Below are 27,242 nucleotides of genomic sequence, written 5' to 3' on the forward strand. Positions count from 1 at the left end.
GGCTTCAAGTCGAAGAGGCTGAAGGTGAACTCAGAGCTGTGCTACCTATGATTTAACCTCTGTGCTCCAATTTTCTATCTCTAAATGTATATACTAACTTACTCTCATAAGATATTGTGATTTTAAAAAAGGTTTATGCAGATATCTAGAACTTAGGAGGGTTATTAAAATTCTACACATACGATGGAATATCACTCAGCCATCAGAAGGGATGGACACTCACCATTTGCATCAACAAGGTTGGAACTGGAGGGGATTATGCTGAGTGAGGTCAGTCAATCAGAGAAACACAATGATCATATGTTCCTCCCATGTGGAAGATAAGCAGTGATGTGGGAGACCACAGGGGAAGGGAGGGAAAACTGAATGGGAAGAAATCAGAGAGGGAGACAAACCATGAGAGACTCTGGGCTCCAGGAACCAAGCTGAGGGTTACCAAAGGGAGGGGTGGGGGAGGGGGTAACGGGTGATGGGGACTGAGGGGAGCACGCATTGGGATGACCACTGGGTGTTACACACGACTGATGAATCATTGAACAGGACATCAAAAATGAGTGTTGACTAGATGTTGGCGAACTGAACATAATAAAAAAGATTCTTATTATTTAGCATTTCCTTAATGTGGCAGGCTCTCAACATTTATGAGAGTAAACGAGCATCCAAGTCGTGAATTAACCTTTTCATCTCCAGTGAAGAAAGTAAAACAAAGAACCCATTAAAGCACCTGAAGGATATAAAGTTCTACATGGAGAACCCAGAATTACAGCGTTGGAGCGGCTGTTTCTGACCGTAGCGTGTGTTTGTGTGTGTGACACACACACGTGCCCATGTATTCATATGTTTAACACCCCAGTTAATTCGGAGATACAGACAGAGGTAAAAGCCACTGGGTAAAGGGAGCTGTAGTGTAGAGAAACAAGGACTGGCCTTCACTTCAGAAGGTCTGTTAACACCATGAGGGAAGACAAGAAATCTCCTTCAGCCTCAGGGTGATCATGTGTAAGTTGGGGAACGGGGTTGATGGAGTATTAATCCTTACAATAAATGGTATTATCCTGGGGAAAACATGTGGTAGCCAGGACAGTTACTCACACGACCCAACACTGAACACTACCTACACAAAGTCCCTGTTTAGGTTCTGGGGAATCTAAGGCCGGAAATAAATGACAGCCAATATGCATTGAACTTTCAGGACTCTGAGACCCCAGGACCAAACATCTTACTAATATTCCAGTCTGGATAAACACAAAGAGATTAGTCTTCTCAGAATTTCTTTTTGTACAACCAAAATTGAACTGGTATTTTTTGTAGGTTTGAGGGTTAAACAAATGATTTGTTAACACATAGCAGCCCCTGTCTCAAGAGAGGAGTTTAGAAAACACCCTTAGGGCCTGAAATAATTAGGACACTCAGACCTCCTAGGCTGGAAGTCAACAGTGTCAGCAATGGGAAAAAGTTATAGGATAAGAACCAAAAGCGGTTTAAGTATTTCTGGGATTCTTCTTCCAGGAGACAAAGGGACAAACTAAGTTCAGGATATAGTTGACACCACTGGACCCAAGCCCACCTCAAATTGTGCTCAAAGGATGGGCACCAGCATTTTGAGCTCTGGAGCTGTGGAAGAGGGTGGGGCATTGACCCAGTCTGAGCTGCTTAGTGGCCACATGGGCATAAGCAAATTCTGTTTTTATTCAGTTTTCTCATCTATGAATGGCAGTAACTCTCCACCCTCCATTCAACAATGGATGTCAGTCAGATACGAGTGGAGGTCTCAGCACAAGGCTTGGCATGTACATCTTCACTATGCAGGGCCTGAGAAAGAAACCCTACCTCGAAGGACATCAGCAGAAGCAGCCAAGGAATACTATAGGACACCTAAAGGGAAATGGTCTCCTGGATTGGAGTGACCCAGAAGGTTTGGTCAGTCATAACCAATGATAACACAACACATCCCCGGTTCTTCATGGGAGAACTTGGGCATAGCCTGGGAAGAAACCTCGGGGGGGGGGGAATGGTTTGCATTACTCACTCCAGAGTTTCCGTGGTGAAAGTCAATTCCGTTTGAGGGATGGGAACGGTGACAGAAAGCCTTAGCTTACTTAACCTTCGACAGTGCTTTAGGCAAAATGAAGCAACTTGGAGTTGTAGATTCCCAAAAATATCTAGGTCAGCGTCGAGGAGGGGACTCAAAATCTGCCTTACAAAGTTTTCCTCCTGAGTTTCATACAAGCACTCAAAAAAGTGTAGGAGTTCAAAACGGCTGGAGACAATGTCATAACTTCCTAATTCCTCTGCCCATTCTAGTAATTCATCCGTTATCCTGCGACTCACTTTACAGCGCAAAGTGGCTTCCAGTTCTCCTGCTAAGTTTCTTTGCAAAAGACCAAAGAAAAAAAGAGCCATCTGATTCCAGTAGAAGTTTGTGTCAGCCAAAGCATCCGTCAGTAGCACCTTCATCTCTGCGTGCTTTGCAGGACTGCCCATGGAGCCTTTTGTTCCCCCCAGTGCATAGAACATGGCCCCCAAGAACACCTGGAAACTCTGATGAGTGAAAGTCACACACCCGTCACAGTCACTGACCTTTCGAAGGATATTCAAGCTGAGCAGAGTGTCAATGAGAGGTGCTTCCAGGCGCCTGTGCTGGAGGTCCTCCTTTGCAAATGTGAAATTCCAGAACCACATCCCCTCTGCAGCCAGAGAGCAGAGCGCTATCCACTGCTCTGGCCAGCTCTGGGCCGACAAACTCACCTCTGCTTTGGCAAACAGGCTGGAGAAGAAGTAGACATACAGACTGGTGGTCGTCTGGGTGCTCAGCTGGAAGCAAGGACTTCTTGCCATCTGCCGCTTCAGGCAGGAGCACACAGCCCAGCACACCATGGGCGCAGAGCAGAAATAAAACAGGTTTTCATTTTTTCTTACCCAGCGCAAGATTTTCTTCGCTTTGTTTTGGTCACCAAAGTACCTGATGAAATACTCCTCCCGGTCTCCCTCTGTGAACCCTGAGATTTGTACAAACCATGGATCCAGTAACAGCTTTTTAAGATCCTTGGTTCTATACTCCTTGGTTGTGATCAGCAAAGTGGCCCTGGGAACCAGTTCTTTTCTCAACAAGTAGAACAGGATTCTGTGGACTGGGAGTCGCTGAAACCAGTCTGTACATGGTGGGCTGGCGTCCAAGTTGGAGGGCATGTCCATTTCCTCAAAGCCATCGATGACAAACAGGAGCCTCTCAGGGTGACTCATGAGCTCTTCAAAGGGGGGCTGAGAGTCTGGCCAGTCCCAGGAAAGCAAGCCAGCGAATGTGGCATCCTCCACCTCTTTAACTTTATGGCAGCTGATGAAGAAAACATAGGAGAACCTCTGCTGAAAGAGAAAGCCCTCTGCCCAATGCAGCATGGCCTTCATTGCCAGGGTGGTTTTCCCGACCCCTGCTACTCCCTCCAAGACAATCGTCTGTGGCTGGGCTCCCGTCCTGTTGGGATACAGGAGGCTCTTCAGTTCTTTGTGTTCCTTCTCAGTCACGTTGCGCAGATATATGTGGCCTTCAGGCCAAGGCATGTTGTCCCACATCATCAATATTTTAGCCTTCATCCTTTCTCTGTATCTTCTTCTGTGAACTAAAACAGAGAAGTGAGGCAAAACAGAACACAATGGTCAGAATGAATTTTGGCCTTAGGAATAGTAAGTTCTTATATAAAGCCCTGAACAAGACAAACAAGTTCTGTCTTCAAGGGTCCAACTTTTGGGAGGAGCGGCATGGTGGGATAAAACAACAAAGGTAGTAGAATAGTTTGAGGATACACAAAAATAAATACGGAGAATGCAAGAGAGACCGAGCATCCCCTTTGAAGGTTGAGGCTTCATCCCCTTGGAATCCTCTCTAGAGGCTTCTGTGGGGGAGTTAACACCATAATCTTGAGAAGCTGCCCGTCCAAGATATAGGAAGAGAGACTTTCAGGCAGGGTAAGGAGCTAGTGCCAATGCCCTGAGACAGGAATAGGAACATTCTAGAACAGAGTGAGCAAAGTGCCTGACAGGGGGGACTCAACCGTGGGGAGGGGCTGGTCATGAATATCTCTTTTCTGAAGGGAGAATAAGCCTTAATCTCCATTTTTCAAAGGTCACCATTGCTTGGAGAAGGCCTATTATAGTGCAAGAGAGGATCAGGGAGTCCACGTATGCTGCTGCTTCTGCTTTTTTTTTTTAATTTCTTTTAAAAGGGTTTATTTATTTATTTGACAGATAGAATACAAGTAGGCAGAGAGGCAGACAGAGGGAGAGGGAGAAACAGGCTCTCCACTGAGCAGGGAGCCCAACGACTGCTTCTGTTTTCTAAGTGAAACTGGGTAGGTTGGTCAAACATATCCACTGATAACATGACAGCAACAATAATTGGTCCCTGGTTCTTTGTGGAAACACTCGAGCAGAGCCTGTGAAGAACTAGAGCATAGTACTAAAAATAAGATAGCTGGACTTTGGGTATATATTGAGAGTAGAGCCAATAAGATCACTAATACTTTCTAATTAGTGAGTGCGTGGTGAAATGCTAAAGAAAATAGAGTTGTTCACGCATTCTAGGTTTGTGCCTTAAATATCTTGGTGGATAATGATTCCTTTTACTACACACACACACACACACACACACACACACACACACACACACACACACACACAACACGTTTCTGGTGGAAAGAATAGTATAGTAGGAATCACACAATAGTGACACTTAGGGTTACAATGCTTTGTGGATACTTCAACTTCTTTGAACCTCAGTTCCCTTGTGTAAGTCCCAAATAAGCAGTAAAGAATGGAAAACCATTTTTCTTTTATCCACCAGAAGGGAAAGTTCATCTTCCGGAGGTGGGGTCCTTCCTGTTCAGATCATCGAAGGTCTCTGAAAGCTGGCACTCCTCAAATACCCAGCCTTGCAGAGCTTTACCCCATCTCCAAACAAGGACCATTGTTCTGGACTGATTAAACCCCAAGACTTGATCACACAACCTTTAAGAAATGGGTCTTATGGACCAAAGGTGGGACATATGTAGGACCTTCTTCCTCAGAACAAGACGATCTACCTCACCCAGCACTCTGTTCTCTCCCACGCAAGAGCTAGAGAACATGTGATCTACGCTCAGGTGGCAGCCATCGCAGGGGTACCCTTCCTGTTCCCCGCCCCCACCTAGCCAAGGGAAGAAGGAACCTTGCCATCCAGAAGATACAAAGCAGAACACAAACAACACGTCAACTTGAAAGAGAAAAACAATATGAGGGAGAACACTTGCCATCTACGGGACCCACCAAGAGGTCATTCATTTTCTATATGCAACGTGTTCTTATGAGTCAATGAAGAGAGCAAGCACCCAGAAGAAAAATAAAAGGGGAGAATAAACGGTCATTTTGCAAGAAATAAACAGGCTAAAAGCAATTACAGTTTTCAACTCACTCACACAACAAATGCAAACCAAGTATTAAATCAGGGCAATATTTTTATCAAGTTGGCAAATTTTTAAAAGAATCTGTTGAGAGCAGGACAGTAAAACAAACACCTAAAGTGTCATTAGGGACACAATGTTATACCTTTGTAGTATAACTCTGTGGTATACCTTTGTGGTATACCTTTGTGGCCTTTCAGAAGACCAGTTTAGCTGCATCAAAGTTTCAATTCTGTACGTGCTTTGACCTGGGAGTTCTAGATTAGGCTCATCTTCTACAGAAATACTTGCAGATGCACACTCATGGATGTTTATCAGTGTTATTTAACGCACACACACCCATAAGCCTAAATTTCTACCAACAGGACAGAGCAAGCTACAGGCCATGATATACGCACGCAACGGTATATTAAATAACTATTAAAGAGGGAAGCTGATAGGGTTTTTTTTTAAGATTATTTATTTGACAGAGATCACAAGTAGGCAGGGAGGCAGGCAGGGAGAGAGGAGGAAGCAGGCTCCCCGCTGAGCAGAGAGCCTGATGCGGGGCTCGATCCCAGGACCCTGAGATCATGACCTGAGCAGAAGGCAGAGGCTTTAACCCACTGAGTAACCCAGGCACTCTGGAAGCTGATAGGTTTGTATAAAGATATGATCAAGGTAACTAATGACAGGCAGCATAAATGGATATATATAATCTAATTCATGAAGAAAAGCTGGAAGAACAAATACCAAATTTTGAAGCTAGCTACCTTTGTAGAATTAATTGATTATATAGGAGGAACTTTGAAATATTAAGCACATTGTACCATTTATATTTGCTTGTACAGTCACTTTACTCTAACCAAGAAACATGTACCTCCAGGAACCAAAAAGTGCTCCAAAAATTGAAAAAAAATTCAAATTATATTACATTAAAAAGAATACTAACAAGCAGAAATAGAGTTAAGAGTTTTGATACACTGAGCCTGGGTGGCTCAGTGGGTTAAGCCGATGCCTTCAGCTCATGTCATGATCCCAGGGTCCTGGGATCGAGCCCTGCATCGGGCTCCTTGCTCAGCAGGGAGCCTGCTTCTCTCTCTGCCTCTGCCTGCCTCTCTGCCTGCTTGTGTGCTCTTTCTCTCTGACAAATAAATAAATAAAATCTTAAACAAACAAACAAAAGAAGAGTATTGGGACACCTGGGTGGCTCAGTGGGTTAAAGCCTCTGCCTTCGGCTCATGTCATGGTCCCAGGATCCAGGGATCGAGCCCCGCATCGGGCTCTCTGCTCAGCAGGGAGCCTGCTTCCCCCTCCCTCTCTCTCTGCCTGCCTCTCTGCCTACTTGTGATCTCTGTCTGTCAAATAAATAAATAAAATCTTTCAAAAAAGAGTTTTGATATTAAAAATATTATTGATGGGGACACCTGGGTGGCTCAGTTGGTTAAGCTCCTGCCTTCAGCTCAGGTCGTAATCCCAGAGTCCTGGGACGCTGGGATCCTCCCTTGCTTGGCAGGAGCCGCCTCCTCCCTCTGTCTGCTACTCCCCCTACTTCTGCTGTCACTCTCGCTCTGATAAGTAAATAAAATCTTAAAACACAGCCATTGTTTTTAAAAATAAAATAAAATATTATTGATGAAATAGGCTTCATGGAAGGTATGGTAGAAAGTTGAAGTAATCTTTCAAATGGCTTTAACAAAAACAGATGGTAGCATGGGATTAAAATGTTATGATTGGGGGGAATGGGCAAAATGGGTGAAGGAGGGATACAGGCTTCCAGTTACAGAATGAATGAGTCACAGGAATAAAAGGCACAGCACAGCACAATGATACTGTAATAGCGATATAACGGACAGATGGTAATGACACAGGGAACACAACATAGTGTATAAACTTACTGAATCTCTAAGTTGTAAACCTGAACTTAATGTAACATTGTGTCAACTATACTAAAAAAAAAATCAATTTCATTAAAAAAAGTTATGATTGGATAGGAAACACAACACCTAATTAGAGTTGTAGAAAAAGAACAGAGAAGAAATGAGTAATGCCAAAAAAGATAACTCAAGGCTATTTGAGAGCAGAAGAGCACATTTTTACATTTAAATGTCCCGCTTAGCATCCAATCTAATCAAGAGGGTAAAGACCACAAACCTAGTTACCCAGTGACACTTAGGAACACAGGAGTGGAGGACCCCACAAGCTTTCATAGTGTAAAAGATAGGTCACGGGTCAGATACAATGTAAAAAAAATCACAACTTATTAAGATTCGTCAACACTGGGCACTAGAGGATATTGGAATACCAGAAACATTGAGGAGAAGGACTCTCAAATTGGTTACACCCAACAACCCCAAGCTGTTCATCAGTGGTGCACTAGAGAAATCATCAGGCAAGCTTTCAAAGAAATTTCCTCGTACTGACTTTTCTGAGTTACTATAACATCGGTCCCCTGAAACAGTGGTGAGAAAGACAGACGGACGTAAAAGCTAGGGAAAAGAGGGGATGACAACATTTGAGATTAGAACATGGAATTTGAGATTAAATCAAGTCCCAAGATGGGAAATACATGCAACTGGTACTGTCTAGGAAAAGATGTACAGCTTTCAGAAACAGTCTAGAAGTTGTGGCTATAGAGCTGATGGGTTCCTTGTTACATACGATTACATTAGACTTCCCAAAGATTTTAGAGATACTAATTGCATGGAAAGTTAAAAAGGAATTGTTAACTCAAACAAAAACAGGCAACGATTCCCCCAAAAAGGCATGTGTAATGGGCTGAAAGTGACCCCCACACACACATATGTCCACGTCCTAATCCCTAGAATCTTGTGTAGCAAACATAAGGACCGTGAGCAGAGGAACTTATCCTGGATTGTCCTAAATGCAGTCAAATGTATTCTCACAAGAGACAGAATTCTGACACAAAACAGGAGGTGGCCATGTGACCAGAGAGGCAGAAACTGGAGGGATGCGACCACAACCCCAGGAATGCCACCAGAAGCCAGGTGAACAAGGAAAATGCTCCCTGTGAGCCCCAGGAGGAAGTATGACCCTGCTAACACCTTAATTTTGGACTAATCCAGAGCTGTGAGGGAGTGAATGTCTATTATTTAAGCCACTCAGTTTGTGGAAATTTATTACAGCGGTTCTAGAAAAGAAATACAACATGTATTCCTGATGTATCATATGGTTCAGCACGGATTTATATCCATGACACTGAAAATGGATTGCTCCACAAAAATAACTGGAGATATATTTAGCTACCATGATAATTGAAAAACCAAGAGGTTGGAGGAAGGAGCAAGATGGATGAGGAATGGGAGACTGAGATATCATCAGGTCCCAGGAGTCCAGCTAGGTAGTTATCAAACCATTCTGAACACCTACAAACTCAACTGAAGATAAAAGAGAAGAGCAACAATTCTAGGAACAGAAAAGCGACCACCTTCTGGAAGGTAGGACGGATGGAGAAGTGAATCCAAGGCAATGGGAAGATAGATTGTGGGGGCAGGGCCAGCTCCCGGCAAGCAGTGGAGCAGCAGAGCACAAAACCCAACTTGTAGAAGTCTGCTCCACTGAGGGACGTTGCTCCAGAGGCTAAACAGGATGTGGGGGAGTGTGGAGCCCTCATGGGGACAGTGTGGCTCAGGACCCATGGGGTCACAGAAAGATCCAGGGTGCCTGAATGCAGCACAGCCCCCAGGTATTGGAGTGGGGAAGCTGACAGCAGAGACAGAGCTGAGGAAGGGCCCTCAGCTCAGGGTTACCTTAAACCGTGATCGGTGGCACAGTTGGCCCACTGCTCTTCAAGCAGGGACACCACAAGCAGCAGATCCAGGGAAATCCTCCTTCCTCTGGGAGGAATGGCTCAGGAGTGCATGGCAGGAATCTGCTGGGTTTGGAGACTCCAAATGGGGCCACGTGCCAGAGACAGAAATGCTTGGTCACAGGCCAGGTGAGGTCGGAGCACAGCCAGAGACCAGGGAGACAGGAGGGATTGATGGCTTCTGACTGAGGTGCACTGAGGAGTGGGGCCTCGAGCTTTCAGCTCCTTCCAGCATAGATTGGGAGGCTGCCATCTTCATTCCTGTCCTCCAGAGCTCTACGGTAAGCGTTCAGGGGGAAAAAAAAGCTCCGGAGTATGAACTGGACCAGATTACTTAGCCCAGCTCCTGGCAAGGGCAGCACAACTCCAACTTGGGCAAAGGTATTTGAGAATCACAGCAACAGGCCCCTCCCCCAGAAGATCAGCAAGAACATCCAGCCAAGACCAAGTTAACTGATCAATGAGAACCACAGAACTTCAGAGCTAGGAGATCAAAAACCTCTCAAAAAACAAGAGCCCAGGACCTGACAGATTCCCTGAAGAATTCTACCAAACTTTCAAACAAGAAATAATACCTATTCTCCTGAGCTGTTTCAAAAAATTAAAGAAGAAAACTTCCAGACTCTTTATGAAGCCAGCATTACCCTGATCCCCAAACCAGGCAAAGACCCAACGAAAAAGGAGAATTTCAGACCAATATCACTGATGAATATGGATGCCAAGATTCTCAACAAGATCCTAGCTAATAGGATCCAACAGTACATTAAAAAGATTATCCACCACGATCAGGTGGGATTTATCCCTGGGTTGCAAGGGTGGTTCAACATTTGCAAATCAAGGTCATAGAACAAATCAATAAGAGAAGAACCACATGATCCTTTCAATTGATGCAGAAAAAGCATTTGACAAATACAGCATCCGTTTCTGATTAAAACGCTTCAAAGTATAGGGATAGAGGGAACATTCCTCAACTTCATCAAATCTATCTATGAAAAACCCACAGCTAATATCATCCTCAATGGGAAAAAGCTTGCAGCCTTCCCGTTGAGATCAGGAACATGACAAGGATGCCCACTCTCACCACTCTTGTTCAACATAGTATTAGAAGTCCTAGCAACAGCAAACAGACAACAAAGAGAAAGAAAAGGTATCCAAATTGTCAATGAAGAAGTCAAACTCTCTCTCTTCGCAGATGACATGATTCTTTATATGGAAAACCCAAAAGACTCCACCCCCAAACTACTAGAACTCATACAGCAATTCAGTAACGTGGCAGGATACAAAGTCAATGTACAGAAATCAGTGGCTTTCTTATACACTAACAATGAAAATACAGAAAGGGAAATTAGAGAATCGATTCCATTTACTATAGCACCAAGAACCATAAGATACCTGGGAATAAACCTAACCAAAGAGGTAAGGATCTGTACCCAAGGAACTACAGAACACTCATGAAAGAAATTAAGAAGACACAAAAAGATGGAAGACCATTCCATGCTCATAGACAGGAAGAATAAACATTGTTAAAATGTCTATACCGCAGAGCAATCTATACTTTCAGTGCCATTCTGATCAAAATTCCACCAGCATTTTTCAAAGAGCTGGAACAAACAATCCTAAAATTTGCATGGAATCAAAAAAGACCCTAAATTGCTAAGGAAATGTTGAAAAAGAAAAATAAAGCTGGGGGCATCACATTGCCTGATTTCAAGCTTTATTACAAAGCTGTAATCACCCAGACAGCATGGTACTGGCACAAAAACAGACACATAGACCAGTGGAACAGAGTAGAGCGCCCAGATATGAACCCGCAAGTCTATGGTCAAATAATCTTCGACAAAGCAAGAAAAAATATACAGTGGAAAAAAGACAGTCTCTTCAATAAATGGTGCTGGGAAAATTGGACAGCTATATGTAGAAGAATGAAACTCGACCATTCCCTTACACCATACACAAAGATAAACTCGAAATGCATGAGAGACCTCAACATGAGACAGGAATGCATCAGAATCCTAGAGAACATAGGCAGTAACCTCTTTGACATTGGGGAAAGCAACATACAGAATTCATGGCTTTTCCCCCATGATCCTTCAGTCTTGCAAAGTTAACTTTTTTTAATTTTATTTTTTTCCTATTATATTTTTAAAAATTTTTCCTCTTTCCTATTTTAACGTTTTCAAACTATTTTATCTTATCAATACCTTTAAAATAATCTTTTAAAATTTTCATTATTATATTCTATCCCTTCATTGTATTTAACCTTATTTTTTTTATATACATATAGGTTTTTTTCTTTAAAATTTTGGGATACAGGGGCGCCTGGGTGGCTCAGTGGGTTAAGCCGCTGCCTTCGGCTCAGGTCATGATCTCAGAGTCCTGGGATCGAGCCCCGCATCGGACTCTCTGCTCAGCAGGGAGCCTGCTTCCTCCTCTCTCTCTGCCTGCCTCTCTGCCTGCTTGTGATCTCTCTGTCAAATAAATAAATTTAAAAAAAATCTTAAAAAAAATTTTTGGGATAAAATTTCCTCTAATAGATCAAATATACCCTAAATATTGTGAATGGCTTTGTTCTAGTCTCCAGCCTGATCACATCCTTTCCATTTTTTTTCCAACCAACTTTTCTTATCAATTCCTTTTATAGGAGCTTTTTAAATTTTCATCTTTACAGTCTTATTCTATCCCTTAATCATGTTTACCCTTATTTTGTGTATATATATATTTTTTTTCTTTAAAATTTTGGGAGGTAGTTTCTTCTAACAGACCAAAATACAACCAAAATTAAGTGTGGCTCTGTTCTATTCACCAGTCTAATAAATAAATATTTATTTATTTATTGTCCCCCACCCTGCTTTCTTCTCCCCCTGGTTTTGGGTCTCTTCTGACTTGATTAGTGTATATTTTGGAGGGGTCATTACTACCCTTTTAGTATTTTGTTCTCTCATTCATCTGTTCTTATCTGGATAAAATGACAAGGTGTAAAAACACCACAAAAAATGATTTTGATGAAGTCCCAAAAGTTTATTTTTGCTTTTGTTTCCTTTGCCTTTGGAGACATAGCTTGAAAGAAGTTGCTGTGGCTGATATCGAAGAGATTACTGCCCATGTTCTCCTCTAGGATTCTGATGGATTATTGTCTCACATTGAGGTCTTTTATCCATTCTGAGTTTATTTTTGTGTACAGTGTAAGAGAATGGTCGAGTTTCATTCTTCTTCATCAAAATCAAAAGCTTCTGCACAGCAAAGGAAACAGTCAAGAAAACAAAGAGGCAGCCCATGGAATGGGAGAAGATATTTGCAAATGATAGTACAGACAAGAGGTTGATATCCAGGATCTATAAAGAACTCTTCAAACTCAACACACACAAAACAGATAATCATATCAAAAAATGGGCAGAAGATATGAACAGACACTTCTCCAATGAAGACATACAAATGGCTAACAGACACATGAAAAAATGTTTATCATCACTAGCCATCAGGGAGATTCAAATTAAAACCACATTGAGATACCACCTTACACCAGTTAGAATGGCCAAAATTAGCAAGACAGGAAACAACAAGTGTTGGAGGGGATGCGGAGAAAGGGGAACCCTCTTACACTGTTGGTGGGAATGCAAGTTGGTGCAGCCACTTTGGACAACAGTGTGGAGATTCCTCAAGATATTAAAAATAGAGCTTCCCTATGACCTTGCAATTGCACTACTGGGTATTTACCCCAAAGATACAGATGGAGTGAAAAGAAGGGCCATCTGTACCCCAATGTTTATAGCAGCAATGGCCACGGTCGCCAAACTATGGAAAGAACCAAGATGCCCTTCAACGGACGAATGGATAAGGAAGATGTGGTCCATATACACTATGGAGTATTATGCCTCCATCAGAAAGGATGAATACCTAACATTTATAGCAACATGGACGGGACTGGAAAAGATTATGCTGAGTGAAATAAGTCAAGCAGAGAGAGTCAAGTATCATATGGTTTCACTTATTTGTGGAGCATAACAAATAGCATGGAGGACAAGGGGAGTTAGAGAGGAGAAGGGAGTTGGGGGAAATTGGAAGGGGAGGTGAACCAGGAGAGACTATGGACTCTGAAAAACAATCTGAGGGGTTTGAAGCGGCAGGGGGGTAGGAGGTTGGGGGAACCAGGTAGTGGGTATTAGAGAGGGCACATATTGCATGGAGCACCGGGTGTGGTGCAAAAACAAGGAATACTGTTATGCTGAAAATAAAAAAAAATTTTTAAAAATGAACAAGAGGCAGTACTGATGGCTAGGGACCTAATCAATATGGACATTAGTAATATGTTAGAACTCGAGTTCAGACTGATGATTATCAAGGTGCTAGCTGGGCTTAAGAAAACCATGGAAGATACTAGAGAATCTCTTTCTGGAAAAAAAGAAGAACTAAAATCTAACCAAGTTAAAATTAAAAAAGCCATTAACAAGGTGCAATAAAAAATGGAGGGTCTTACTGCTAGAATGAATGAGGCAGAAGAGATAATATAGAAGACCAAATGATGGAGAATAAAGAACTGAGCAAAAGAGAGACAAACAACTACTGGACCACGAGGGGAGAATTTGAGAGATAAGTGATACCAGAAGACGAAACAATATTAGAATAATTGGGATCCCAGAGGAAAAAGAAAGAGAAGGGCAGAAGGTATACTGGAACAAATTATAGCAGAGAATTTCCCTAATTTGGATAAGGGAACAAGAATCAAAATCTAGGACACACAGAGAACCCCCCCTCTCAGAAATCAATAAAAATAGGTCCACACCCCATCATCTAATAGTAAAACTTACAAGTCTTAGTGACAAAGAGAAAATCCTGGAAGCAGCTCAGGACAAGAAGTCTGTAACATACAATAGTAGAAATATTAGATTGAGAGCAGACTTATCCACAGAGACCTGGCAGGCCAGAAAGGACTGGCATGACATATTTAGAGCACTAAATGAGAAAAATTTGCAGCCAAGAATACTATATCCAGCTAGGCTGTCATTGAAAATAGGAGAGATAAAAAGCTTCCAGGACAAACAAAAATTAAAAGAATTTGCAAACACCAAACCAGCCCTACAGGAAATATTGAAAGGGGTCCTCTAAGCAAAGAGAGAGCCTAAAAGTAGTAGATCAGAAAGGAACAGAAACAATATACAGTAACAGTCACCTTACAGGTAATACAATGGAATTAAATTCATATCTCTCAATAATTACCCTGAATGTAAATGGGCTAAATGCCCCAATCAAAAGACACAGGGTATCAGAATGGATAAAAAACAAGACTCATTAATATGTTGTCTACAAGAAACTCATTTTAGACCCAAAGACACCTCCAGATTTAAAGTGAGGGGGTGGAAAACAATTTACCATGCTAATGGTAAATTCAAAAGTAAATTCAAAAGAAAGCTGGGGTGGCAATCCTTATAACAGATAAATTAGATTTTAAACCAAATCCTATAATGAGAGATGAGGAAGGACACTATATCATACTCAAAGGGTCTGTCCAACAAGAAGATCTAACAATTTTAAATATCTATGCCCCTAACGTGGGAGCAGCCAACTATATAAACCAATTAATAACAAAATCAAAGAAACACATCGATAATAATACAATAATAGTAGGGGGGACTTTAACACTCCCCTCACTGAAATGGACAGTGAGTTGATCTTCAAGCAAAAGATCAACAAGGAAATAAAGGCCTTAAATGACACACTGGACCACATGGACATCACAGTTATATTAAGAACATTCCATCCCAAAGCAACAGAATACACATTCATCTATAGTGCACATGGAACATTCTCCAGAATAGATCACATCCTGGGTGATAAATCAGGTCTCAACTGGCACCAAAAGATTGGGATCATTCCCTGCATATTTTCAGACCACAATGCTCTGAAACTAGAACTTAATCACAAGAGGAAAGTTGAAAAGAACCCAAATACATGGAAGCTAAAAAGCATCCTACTAAAGAACGAATGAGTCAACTGAGAAATTAAAGAATTTTAATAAACAATGGATTCTGAACACTGAAAAGAAATTAAAAAAAATAAAAAGTTAAAAAAAGTTAAGGAAGATAAAAAAAATTCATGGAAACAAATTAAAATGAAAACACAGTTGTTCAAAATCTTTGGGCTATAGCAAAGGTAGTCCTGAGAGGAAAGTATATAGCAATACAAGCCTTTCTCAAGAAACAAGAAAGGCCTTAAATATAAAATCTAACCCTACACCTAGAGGAGCTGGAAAAAGAACAGCAAAGGAAGCCTACACCCATCAGGAGAAGAGAAATAATAAAGATCAGAACAGAAATCAATGAAACAGAAACCAAAAGAATAGTAGAACAAATCAATGAAACTAGGAACTGGTTCTTTGAAAGAATTAATAAGATTGATAAACCCCTGGCCAGACTTATCAAAAAGAAGAGAGAAAGTACTCAAATTAATAAAATTATGAATGAAAGAGGAGAGATCACAATCAACACCAAAGAAATACAAACAATTATAAGAACATATTATGAGTGACTATACGCCAGCAAATTTGACAATCTGGAAGAAATGGATGCATTCCTAGAGATGTATAAACCACCAAAACTGAACCAGGAAGAAATAGAAAACCTGAACAGACCCATAACCAGTAAGGAGATTGAAGCACTCATCCAAAATCTCCCAACAAACAAGAGCCCAGAGCCAGACGGCTTCCCAGAGGAATTCTACCAAACATTTAAAGAAGAATTAATACCTATCCTCCTGAAACTGTTCCAAAAAAATAGAAATGGAAGGAAAACTTCCAAACTCATTTCATGAGGCCAGCATGACCTTGATCCCGAACCCAAAGAACCCAAAGGAGAATTACAGACCAATACTTTTTAAAAAAATTTTTAAATTTATTTTCAGCGTGATAGTATTCATTGTTTTTGTATCACAGCCAGTGCTCCATGCAATCCGTGCCCTCTCCAATACCCACCACCTGATTCCCCCAACCTCCCACCCCCCGCCCCTTCAAAACCCTCAGATTGTTTTTCAGAGTCCATAGTCTCTCATGGTTCACCTCCCCTTCCAATTTCCCTCAACTCCCTTCTCCTCTCTAACTCCCCTTGTCCTCCATGCTATTTGTTATGCTCCACAGACCAATACTCTTGGTGAACATGGGTACAAAAATTCTCACCAATATACTAGCTAATAGGATCCAAGAGTACATTAAAAGGATTATTCAGCATGAAAAAGTGGGCTTTATTTCTGAGCTGCAAGGTTGGTTCAACATCCATAAATCAATCAATGTGATATAAGACATTAATAAAAGAAAGAACAAGAACCATATGATACTCTGATACTGAAAAAGCATTTGACAAAGTACAGCACCCTTTCTTGATCAAAATTCTTCACAGTGTAGGGTAGAGGGTACATACCTCAATATCATCAAAGCCATTTATGAAAAACCCACAGCGAATATCATTCTGAATGAAGAAAAACTGAGAGCTTTTCCCTAAGGTCAGGAACACAGCAGGGATGTCCACTATCACCACTGCTATTCAACGCGGTACTAGATGTCCTAGATTCAGCAATCAGACAACAAAAAGAAATAAAAGGCATCCAAATCAGCAAAGAAGAAGTCAAACTCTCACTCTTTGCAGATGATATACTTTATGTGGAAAACCCAAAAAAATCCACTCTAAAACTGGTGGGACTCACACAGAAATAAAGTGTCAGGATTTAAAATCAACACACAGAAATCAGTCACATTTCTATACACCAACAGCAAGGCAGAAGAGAAATTAAGAAGTCGATCCCATTTACAATTGCACCCAAAACTGTAAGATACCTTGGAATAATCCTAACCAAACAGGCAAAGAATCTGTACTCAGAAAACTATAAAGTACTCATGAAAGAAATTGAGGAAGACACAAAAATGGAAAAATATTCCATGCTCATGGAATGGAAGAACAAATATTATGAAAATGTCTATGCTACCTAAAGCAATCTACACATTAAATGCAATCCCTAGCAAAATACCATCAATTTTTTTCAAAGAAATGGAATAAATAATCCTAAAATTTTTATGGAACCAGAAATAGCCAGTGGAATGTTGAAAAAGAAAACCAGGGGCTCCTGGGTGGCTCAGTGGGCTAAGCCTCTGCCTTCAACTCAGGTCATGATCTCAGATCCTGGTACTGAGCCCCACATAGGGCTCTCTGCTCAGCAGGGAGCCTGCTCCCCCGCCCCACTCTCTGCCTGCCTCTCTGCCTACTTGTGATCTCTGTCAAATAAATAAAATCTTTAACAAAGAAAAAAGAAAAAGTTGTTGACATCACAATTCCGGACTTCAAGCTCTATTACAAAGCTGTAATCCTCAAAACAGTATGGTACAGACACATAGATTAATGGAACGGAGTACAGAGTCCAGAAATGGACCCTATCTCTATGGTCAGCTAATCTTCAACAAATCAGGAAAGAATGTCCAGTGGAAAAAAGACAGTCTCTTCAACAAATGGTGTTGGGAAAACTGGATAGCCTAAAATTGGACAGCATAATGGAACAGGACCATTTCCTTACACCACACACAAAAATAGACTAAAAATGGATGAAAGATCTCAATGTGAGACAGGAAGCCATCAAAATCCTTGGAAATACAGACAGCAACCTCTTCGACCTCAGCCACAGCAACTTCTTCCTAGAAACATTGCCAAGGCAAGGGAAGCAAGGGGGAAAATGAACTATTGGGACTTCATCAAGATCAAAAGCTTTTGCACAGCAAAGGAAACAGTCAACAAAACCAAAAGACAACGGACAGAATGGGAGAAGAAACTTGCAAATGACCTATCAGATAAAGGGCTAGTATTCAAAATCTATAAAGAACTTATCTATAAAGAACTTACCCAGAACAAATAACCCAATCAAGAAATGGGCAGAAGACTTGAACAGACGTTTTGGCAAAGAAGAGATCCAAATGGGCAATAGACACATGAAAAAGTGCTCAACATCACTCGGCATCAGAGAAATACAAATCAAAACTACAGTGAGATACCACCTCACACCAGTCAGAATGACTAATATTAAAAAGTCAGGAAACAACACATGTAAGTGAGGATGCAGAGAAAGGAGAACCCTCCTACACTGTTGGTGGGAATGCAAGCTGGTGCAGCCACTCTGGAAAACAGTATGGAGGTTCCTCGAAAAGTTAAAAATTGAGGATGTGGAGAAAGGGGAACCCTCTTACACTGTTGGTGGGAATGCAAGTTGGTGCAGCCTTTGGGAAACAGTATGGAGATTCCTTAAGAAATTAAATATAGAGCTACCCCATGACCCTGCAATTGCACTACTGGGGATTTACCCCAAAGATACAGATGTAGTGAAAAGAAGGGCCATCTGTATCTCAATGTTCATAGCAGCAATGGCCACAGTTGCCAAATTGTGGGAAGAACCAAGATGCCCTTCAACAGACAAATGGATAATGAAGATGTGGTCTTCATTCTGGAACACTGAGAATAAATTTTTTTTCCTTGTATAAATACACATTTATTTATTTTTATTAATTTCTTTTCAGTGTAACAGAATTCATTGTTTTTGTACCACACCCAGTGCTCCATGCCATACGTGCCCTCCATAATACCCACCACCTGGCTTCCCCCAACCTCCCACCCCCCGCCCCTTTGAAACCCTCAGATTGTTTTTCAGAGTCCATAGTCTCTCATGGTTTGTCTCCCCTTCCAATTTCCCTCAACTCCCTTCTCCTCTCCATCTCCCCATGTCCTCCGTGCTATTTGTTATGCTCCACAAATAAGCGAAACCATATGATAATTGACTCTCTCTGCTTGACTTATTTCACTCAGCATAATCTCTTCCAGTCCCATCCATGTTGCTACAAAAGTTGGGTATTCATCCTTTCTGATGGAGGCATAATACTCCATAGTGTATGAGAAGAAATTTTTAAAAAAATAAATAAAATGTTTAAAAAATAGAGCTACCCTACAACCCAGCAATTGCACTACTGGGTATTTACCCTAAAGATACAAATGTAGTAATCTAAAGGGTCACGTGCACCCAGAGGTTTATAGCAGCAATGTCCACAATAGCCAAACTATGGAAAGAACTTAGATGTCTATCAACAGATGAATGGATAAAGAAGATGTGGCTTATTGGCACCTGGGTGGCTCAGCTGGTTAAACAACTACCTTCAGCTCAGGTCATGATCTCAGTGTCCCGGGTTCGAGTCCCACATCAGGCTCCCAGCTCCATGGGGAGTCCACTTCTCCCTCTGACCTTCTCAGCTCTCATGCTCTCTCTCACTCTCTCTTTCAAATAAATAAAATCTAAAAAAAAAAAAAAGATGTAGCGCGCGCACGTGCGCACACACACACACACACACACACACACACACACACACACACACAAAATGCAATACTATACAGCCATCTAAAAAAATGACATCTTGCCACTTGCAATGACGTGGTTGGAACTAGAGGGTATTACGCTAAGTGAAATAAGTCAATCAGAGAAAGACAATTATCATATGATCTCTCTGATATGAGGAATTTGAGGGGCAGGGTGGGGGGTCATGGGGGTAGGGAGGGAAAAAAATTAAACAAGATGGGATTGGGAGGGAGACCAACCATAAGAGACTCTCAATCTCATGAAATAAACTGACGGTTGCTGGGGCGGAGGGGGTTAGGGAGAAGGTGGTTGGGTTATGGACACTGGGGAGAATATGTGCTATGGTGAGTGCTATGAAATGTGTAAGCCTGATGATTCACAGACCTGTACCCCTGGGGCAAATAATACATTATATGTTAATGAAAAAAAAAAGAAAAAAGAAAAACTGAGAGGTTGCAGTGTATGTTATCCCCTTTATGAGCATAGAAATAGTGAAGTGGCAGCCAAGAGTAGCATATAGTTGCTTCTACAGAACTCAAGGGTTGAGCAATGGATTGATGTTTTTCATTACAAGTTTTAGGTTTCTGGGATTCTTTCTGGATTATACACCAGTACATATATTTGAGAAAACCAAGCCTGTTCCATAGCTGCACGTATTACTTTGTCAACATGAAAATCTCCAACAATCAACTGGTACCCAAAAAATACAGTTACCTGTTAATGCAACAAAATCACAATGTCCAGAAGCAGACACTGGTATCTAAGAACAGACAGTGGAGTCAGAAATTACCCAGTTTACAGCAACTTATTATTCAATAAGCAGCAATGCAAGAACAGGTGGGGAATGGTATAAATTGAAGAAAATTTCAGAGGTGATGACAATTAGAGACCCAACAAAATGGATGACCCATCAAGCAATTTTGTCCACAATCACCATAAAGTAGCATACAAACCTTTTTCTTCTTCCAGCATCTCTGCTGCTTCTTGGTTTGGATCTTGGGGTTCCCATGATTGTGTCATCTCTGCAACAAATAGTGATAGTGGTATATTGAGATACCCAGGCTGAAAATAGCCAGTGATGGATGCTCTCTGCGGAGCCAAGGACTGCCCTGACAAGCCTGAGACTGAAGACAAAGGAATCACATCCCCCAGCTCCATCAACTCAAGTTCTTTAGGTTCAGCCATCCCCCCATCAGGAACACTGTCTCCCCACACTCATATGACCCACTGTCTCTTCTCCCAAGTCTTTGCTCAAATTTTAGTTCAATGGTGCTGGGCAGTCCTGATTAGCACTGCACCTGATCCCTACAACACACACCCAAGACTCTCCCTATTCACCTTTCTCTTTCCATTCCCTTTGTTACCTCCTAACACACCATGTAGTGTACTTATTTCTTACCTTCAGTACCTCTCTTCACCCCACTGAAGGAGGGACACAATGGCTAGCCTCTGTTTGCTTACTTATCCCAAGTATGTAGAATGCCCAGCACATAGAAAACATTCTATTTCTGCACACTAGAGCACCATAAAAATAAAAGCACGAAGAATTGGGTTCTAAACCAAGACCCTCTCTATATATATTCCACAAAACCACTCTGAATGCCCCATTCCTCATGAGCTGAAGGGCCCCTTCCATGTCTGACTCACACAGCAATAACTTATTCTACTGTTCAGTGCTTAGCTGCTACGAGCCAATGTCCCACAGGGATAACAGCTCTAACGGAGACATGGCTCTAACATTCATAATTCCACTGGTTGTTAAGGTTTGCAGGACGTGATCTGGGTAGCTAGCTGGGACCTGGGCTGCTTCTTCATGCTGCATGTTCCTTTGAACCACTACCACCCATCACTCTCTACCATGGTGAACTTGGCCAAAAAAAAAAAAAAAATCCAATTTTGAGGAGCCTCACAGAGCCTACCTGTGGGGTCTGTCCAGGGTTGGGTCAGCTCTCCTAAAAATAGGGAAACTGAATGGGGAATCTTAGGAGCATAGCACAATAAGCTAAGATCATCCCCTCATCACTAGCTCCATTTACCTGTACATCAACTACATGACACATTGCATTCCTCTGTTGCACATAAACCCAGTGAGGGGATCCCTCCAGATTATAGCCTTGCTGCCACACTCTATATCTAGATACATTAAATTGAAGGCTCTAGATCTATCTGGGGCCACTTACGAAAAGAGCCAACACCATAGCCTAGAATTTAAGTACAATTCCTTTTTTAAAAAAATCCCAGTCCTAGCCATCAGGGAGATTCAAATTAAAACCACATTGAGATATCACCTTACACAAGTTAGAATGGCCAAAATTAGCAAGACAGGAAACAACATGTGTTGGAGGGGATGTGGAGAAAGGGGAACCCTCTTACACTGTTGGTGGGAATGCAAGTTGGTGCAGCCTCTTTGGACAACAGTGTGGAGATTCCTCAAGAAATTAAAAAGAGAGCTTCCCTATGACCCTGCAATTGCACTACTGGGTATTTACCCCAAAGATACAGATGGAGTGAAAAGAAGGGCCATCTGTACCCCCAATGTTTATAGCAGCAATGGCCACGGTCGCCAAACTGTGGAAAGAACCAAGATGCCCTTCAACGGACGAATGGATAAGGAAGATGTGGTCCATATACACTATGGAGTATTATGCCTCCATCAGAAAGGATGAATCCCCAACTTTTGTAGCAACATGGACGGGACTGGAAGAGATTATGCTGAGTGAAATCAGTCAAGCAGAGAGAGTCAATTATCAAATGGTTTCACTTATTTGTGGAGCATAACAAATAGCATGGAGGGCATGGGGAGTTAGGAGAAGGGAGTTGGGGGAAATTGGAAGAAGAGGTGAACAATGAGAGACTATGGACTCTGAAAAACAATCTGAAGGTTTTGAAGAGGTTGGGGGGTGGGAGGTTGGGGGAACCAGGTGGTGGGTATTAGGGCACGGATTGCATGGAGCACTGGGTGTGGTACAAAAAACAATGAATACTGTTATGCTGAAAATAAATTTAAAAAAATGATTAAAAAAAAATCCCAGTCCTGACTTCCCTTTTGCAGGGAAATAACAGATTCACATACCCAAAATCTGTTGGAACAATCTTGGGTAGGGTGGAAGATAGGTTCCGTGCGGGGACAAAGACATTCCCAGTTCTGATACAGGCCATCTGGCATGGTCTCAAACTAGCACCTGGAATCCAGAGAAAACTACCCCAAAGATAAACAAATGTGTGAAAACTTTCTCATCTTCTAAGCATTTCATCCTAGAAATGCAGAGGTAGGTACAGTTGGTCAGGTTTTCAAGAAGAGAGAACAGAGAGCTCAGTGGTAAGCCATTTGCCCGGAGTTATCGTTGGTTAGACGGGCGAGGCTTTGAATCCTGACATTCTGACACCAAATCTAAACCCAGGGCCCCTGAAAGATAACACACACACACTTGTAGACACACACGCATTCACGTACTCATAACACAGCATCGTTCAAGCACAGACACTCTCATTCTGCCGTATTTCCTAGAAGATGGAGCCAAGGGGAAATGGAGGCTATCCTGACCTGCTGGATCTTTGTATCATCGCTCACATTGCCAGGACATGATGTGGTCTAGGGCTTTTTCCTGCTGGCGAGGGGTCCTCCATATGCCACACCCCATCCACAGGTCACCTGGGAGCCAAATAAGGACGAGGAAGAATGGGCTCTTCCAATGTGCCAGGTCTGGCTCTACAGCACTCATACAGGACCAGTGGCCAGGAAGGAGGTCCTTCCTTAAATGACATTTTCCTCTGTGCACACGCCTCCCTCTGGGATCGCCAGTCAACAACAGGATTTAAGGATTCTAGGTGCCACTCTCTAGCTCTCTGCTCAACACCTGCCCATTCTACACAAGAGTAAATGAGGGATTTCAAATGAAGGGGGAAGACGGGGAGCGGGGAGGGAATGGAGAAAGGGTGGTGGGTAGACAGCGAAATCTCATCCCCACCCCATCCTCCTGCCTACCTGAAGATCCATAGAGCCTGAATTTCCAAGACTCGGAATCTCCAATTTGGGAAATATCATATTGCCAGCTCCCATCCCTACTGCTTAGAACTCATACCCTCATTCTGGGGCAAGGGAAGCTGTGTACAGTCAAGCACAGAGCCTCTGGAGATCCACTACCTGGGTTCAAGTCACCAGCTCTGTAACCTTGGGCAACTCACTTGAGCTCTGGACCGTTTCCTTGTCTGCAAAAGTGCGACAACACGACATCTTATGAGCATAGTAAAGACTACGTACAAATGCACAGGAGGCATCAGGATCGATGCCTGGCTCATAACAGATACCACCAAAAGTTAGGACGATTTTGTACCGGTCTCAGAGACAACTGGTTCTGCCATCAAGTGGCATATGCGCTCCTAAGGCTCACTGCAGAGAGAAAACGGGATAAAAACCACATGGGTTTTTATTTTACAGGAAAATGAGATCAGTGATACATTCAGAAAAAGGATTCCAACAAAAATAGTAGCACAGTTTCATACTTGCTAACCGGTTATGAAACACATCACTGTCCCAGTAAATAACTACCCAATACAACAGCACACCAGGCAACTAGCTAGCCACTGCAGTGCCTCCACGAACACAGCACGCACTTTACCTTAAAAAAATAAAAATAAAATAAATTAGGTTTATTCCAAGGTATCCTGTGGGTTTTGGTGCTATTGTAAATGGAACGGATTCTCTAGTTGCCCTTTCTACAGTTTCATTGTTAGTGTATAAGAAAGCAACTGATTTCTGTACATTGATTTTGTATCCTGCCCCATTACTGAATTGCTGCTGTAGGAGTTCTAGTGGTTTGGGGGGGGTAGAGTCTTTTGGGTTTTCCACATCAAGTATCATATCATCCACAAAGAGAGAGAGTTTGACTTCTTCTTTGCCAATTTGAATACCTTTTATTTATTTGCCAATTTATTTATTTTATTTTATTTGCCAATTTGAATACCTATTTTTTAAATTTATTTCTTTTCAGCATAACAGTATTCATTGTTTTTGCACCACACCCAGTGCTCCATGCAATCCGTGCCCTCTCCAATACCCACCACCTGGTTCCCCCAACCTCCCCCCCGCCCCGCCCCTTCAAAACCCTCAGATTGTTTTTCAGAGTCCGTAGTCTCTCATGATGGAGAGAAAGAAGTTGAGGGAAATTGGAAGGGGAGGTGAATACCTATTTATTTCTTTGTTGTCTGGCTGGTGTTGCTAGGACTTCTAGTTCTATGCTGAACAAGAGTGGTGAGAGTGGGCATCCTTGTCATGTTCCTGATCTCAGTGGGAAGGCTGTCATTTTTCCCCCATGGAGAGTGATATTTTATGCAGCCAAATACTCTCCCACTGAGCTATACCCCTGAGAATGGTATTTTATGGAGAATGGATTTTAAGGAGGGCATGGATTGCATGGAGCACTGGGTGTGGTACATAAACAATGAATTCTGGAACACTGAAATTTTAAAAAAACTAATGATGTATTTTATGGTGACTACCATAACACAATCAATCAATCAAACAATAATTTAAAAGTGCCTGACATTTGCTTGCAGGTGTGGGAAGTGTTACAGCTTGTGAGGATCTGTGAAGGTGAACGAGCAACCTAAAATCAGACAGTAAGTTTTGGGTGAGTGTGGCTTGTGCTAGGGTAGCTGGTAGATGTTTGAGGTGTATATGTGCATGTACATTTTGTATATTCCTTCATGGCTTGGCTCAGCTGGATGCATTTTTTAAATTTTTATTTTTTTGACAGAGATCACCAGTAGGCAGAGAGAGAGAAAGAGGTGGAAGCAGGCTCCCTGCCTAGCAGAGAGCCTGATGTGGGGCTTGATCCCAGGACCCTGGGATCATGACCTGAGTCAAAGGCAGAGGCTTAACCCACTGAGCCACTCAGGCACCCCTTATTTTGTTGTGTTGGCATTTACCTAGTGTTTCCCTTGTAGGAAAAACAATCCTGCGTAAGCAAACATGAAATTCCTGTTACACTTCAATCATTCCCTAATACTATAGCTGCATTGGAAGAAGTATTTTCTCTTTTTTTAAATTTAAATTCAGTTAGCCAACATATAGTACATCATTAGTTTCAGATATGTGTTCAATAAGTTACCAGTTGTGTGACACACCCAGCACTCATCACAACATGTGCCCTCCTTAATGCCCATCATGGAGTTACCCCATCCCCTCACCCACCTCCCCTCCAGGAGGTAATCTGTATTTTCAAAAGAAGGTTTGCAACACAACTGAGTATACCTCTCAGTTTCCGCTTTCTGCTTAGAATCACCATTCCCTTCCAGACTAGAGCTCCCAATCATTGTAGCCTTCATACCTTTACCTGAAACTTTCATAGCCCAGCAGGGGGATTTTTCAGGCGTAGCAATTTGGCATGGCCCCGTAAAAATCCAACAATCTCCTTGCTCGTATGAGCACAAAGCAGATGTCCCTCTGTACCCCCCCATCCCTCCATCCCTCCTGTGGACCCACTCACCATTCAGTATTGCTCTAACTTCCACACACAATGAAGTCAGATTCATGTTCTCAAAGATGCTGAGGGTCACTTCCCATATCTGCCTTTCTGAAAAGTATTCACCCAACAGACTTAACAGATTAACAGGATCACTGGCTTTCAAGTTTGCCCAGGGGATCTTCTGGAAGTTCCCAAGCAGCAGCTCTGGGGACTGGAGGCACAGCTTGAATTCCTCCAGCTGCGACTGATCTAGGCCCATCAGGTAAGACAGCAGCTTCATCAGGTAAGACAGCAGCTTATCACAGGAACCATTGTTGATGGAGACATTCACAGAGGAGCTCATCTTGCCCAACACACAAGACTTCTAGCTCCGCCCAGGGACTGTTACATCCACAGAACAGAACCTGTAGAGAATAGAGTTGAAACCATAAGCCAGGATGTCACCACCTCCAAAATGCATCTACACACTTGTTCTGCTTTCTCCCAGTAGCACCTGTTTCTGCTGCTACCAGTGTTTGTACACTTCTCTCTCTCTCAGCTGTGCAAGAATGTAAACTCCTTGGGACAGAGACGGTATCTGTTCTGGGCTGCACCACCAGTGCTTAGAGCAGCAGCTGGTGCAGGAGAAGGAAAGAGCAGCTTACTCTACACTGATTGGTCACCTCACTGCACTCTCTAAAACACAAGAGACACACAGGTACATTATCTGTTGTACAAAAATGACAATGAAATGACATCTTTAAATTGCTGCAAAGAAAAAAAAAATACACTGCCCACCTAGATTACATGTCCAGTGAAAATATCCTCTAAAAATGAAGAAATACAGATGCTTAACTATTGAGAACAGACTGATGGTAACCAGAGGGGAGGTGGGAGGGATGGGAGAAATGAGTGATGGGTATTAAGGACTGTGCTTCTTGTGATGAGCACTGGGTGTTGTATGGACATGTTGAATCACTATATTGTATACCTGAAATTAATATTATACTGTTTGTTAACTGCAATTTGAGAAACTTTTAAAATGAAGGTAAAATAAAGATGTTTCCAGGGACTCCTGTGCGATCAGTTAGGCAGCTGCCTTCAGCTCAGGTCATGATCCCAGTGTCCTGGAACTGAGTCCCACGTTGGGCTCCTTGCTCAGTGGGGAGACAGTCTCTCCCTCTGCCT

General features: G+C 42.3%; 1 protein-coding gene across 1 annotated transcript in view; it reads right to left on the reverse strand.

The window, feature by feature from the left end:
* LOC111139603 (NLR family pyrin domain containing 13) overlaps positions 1-26,418 on the reverse strand; it is a 36,464-nt gene extending 10,046 nt beyond the window's left edge. Inside the window, exons 1-2 of the mRNA XM_022491923.1 lie at positions 26,097-26,418; positions 2,030-3,617 (exon numbers count right to left, since the gene is read on the reverse strand). Of these exons, the coding sequence (XP_022347631.1) occupies positions 2,030-3,617; positions 26,097-26,418 (1,910 nt within the window). The remainder of the gene's footprint in view (positions 1-2,029; positions 3,618-26,096) is intronic.
* Positions 26,419-27,242: the final 824 nt, after the last annotated feature.

Source organism: Enhydra lutris, unplaced genomic scaffold, assembly GCF_002288905.1.
Source record: "Enhydra lutris kenyoni isolate GAN:26980312 unplaced genomic scaffold, ASM228890v2 scaffoldscaffold111, whole genome shotgun sequence".
In the NCBI taxonomy this organism is placed as follows: Eukaryota; Metazoa; Chordata; class Mammalia; order Carnivora; family Mustelidae; genus Enhydra; species Enhydra lutris.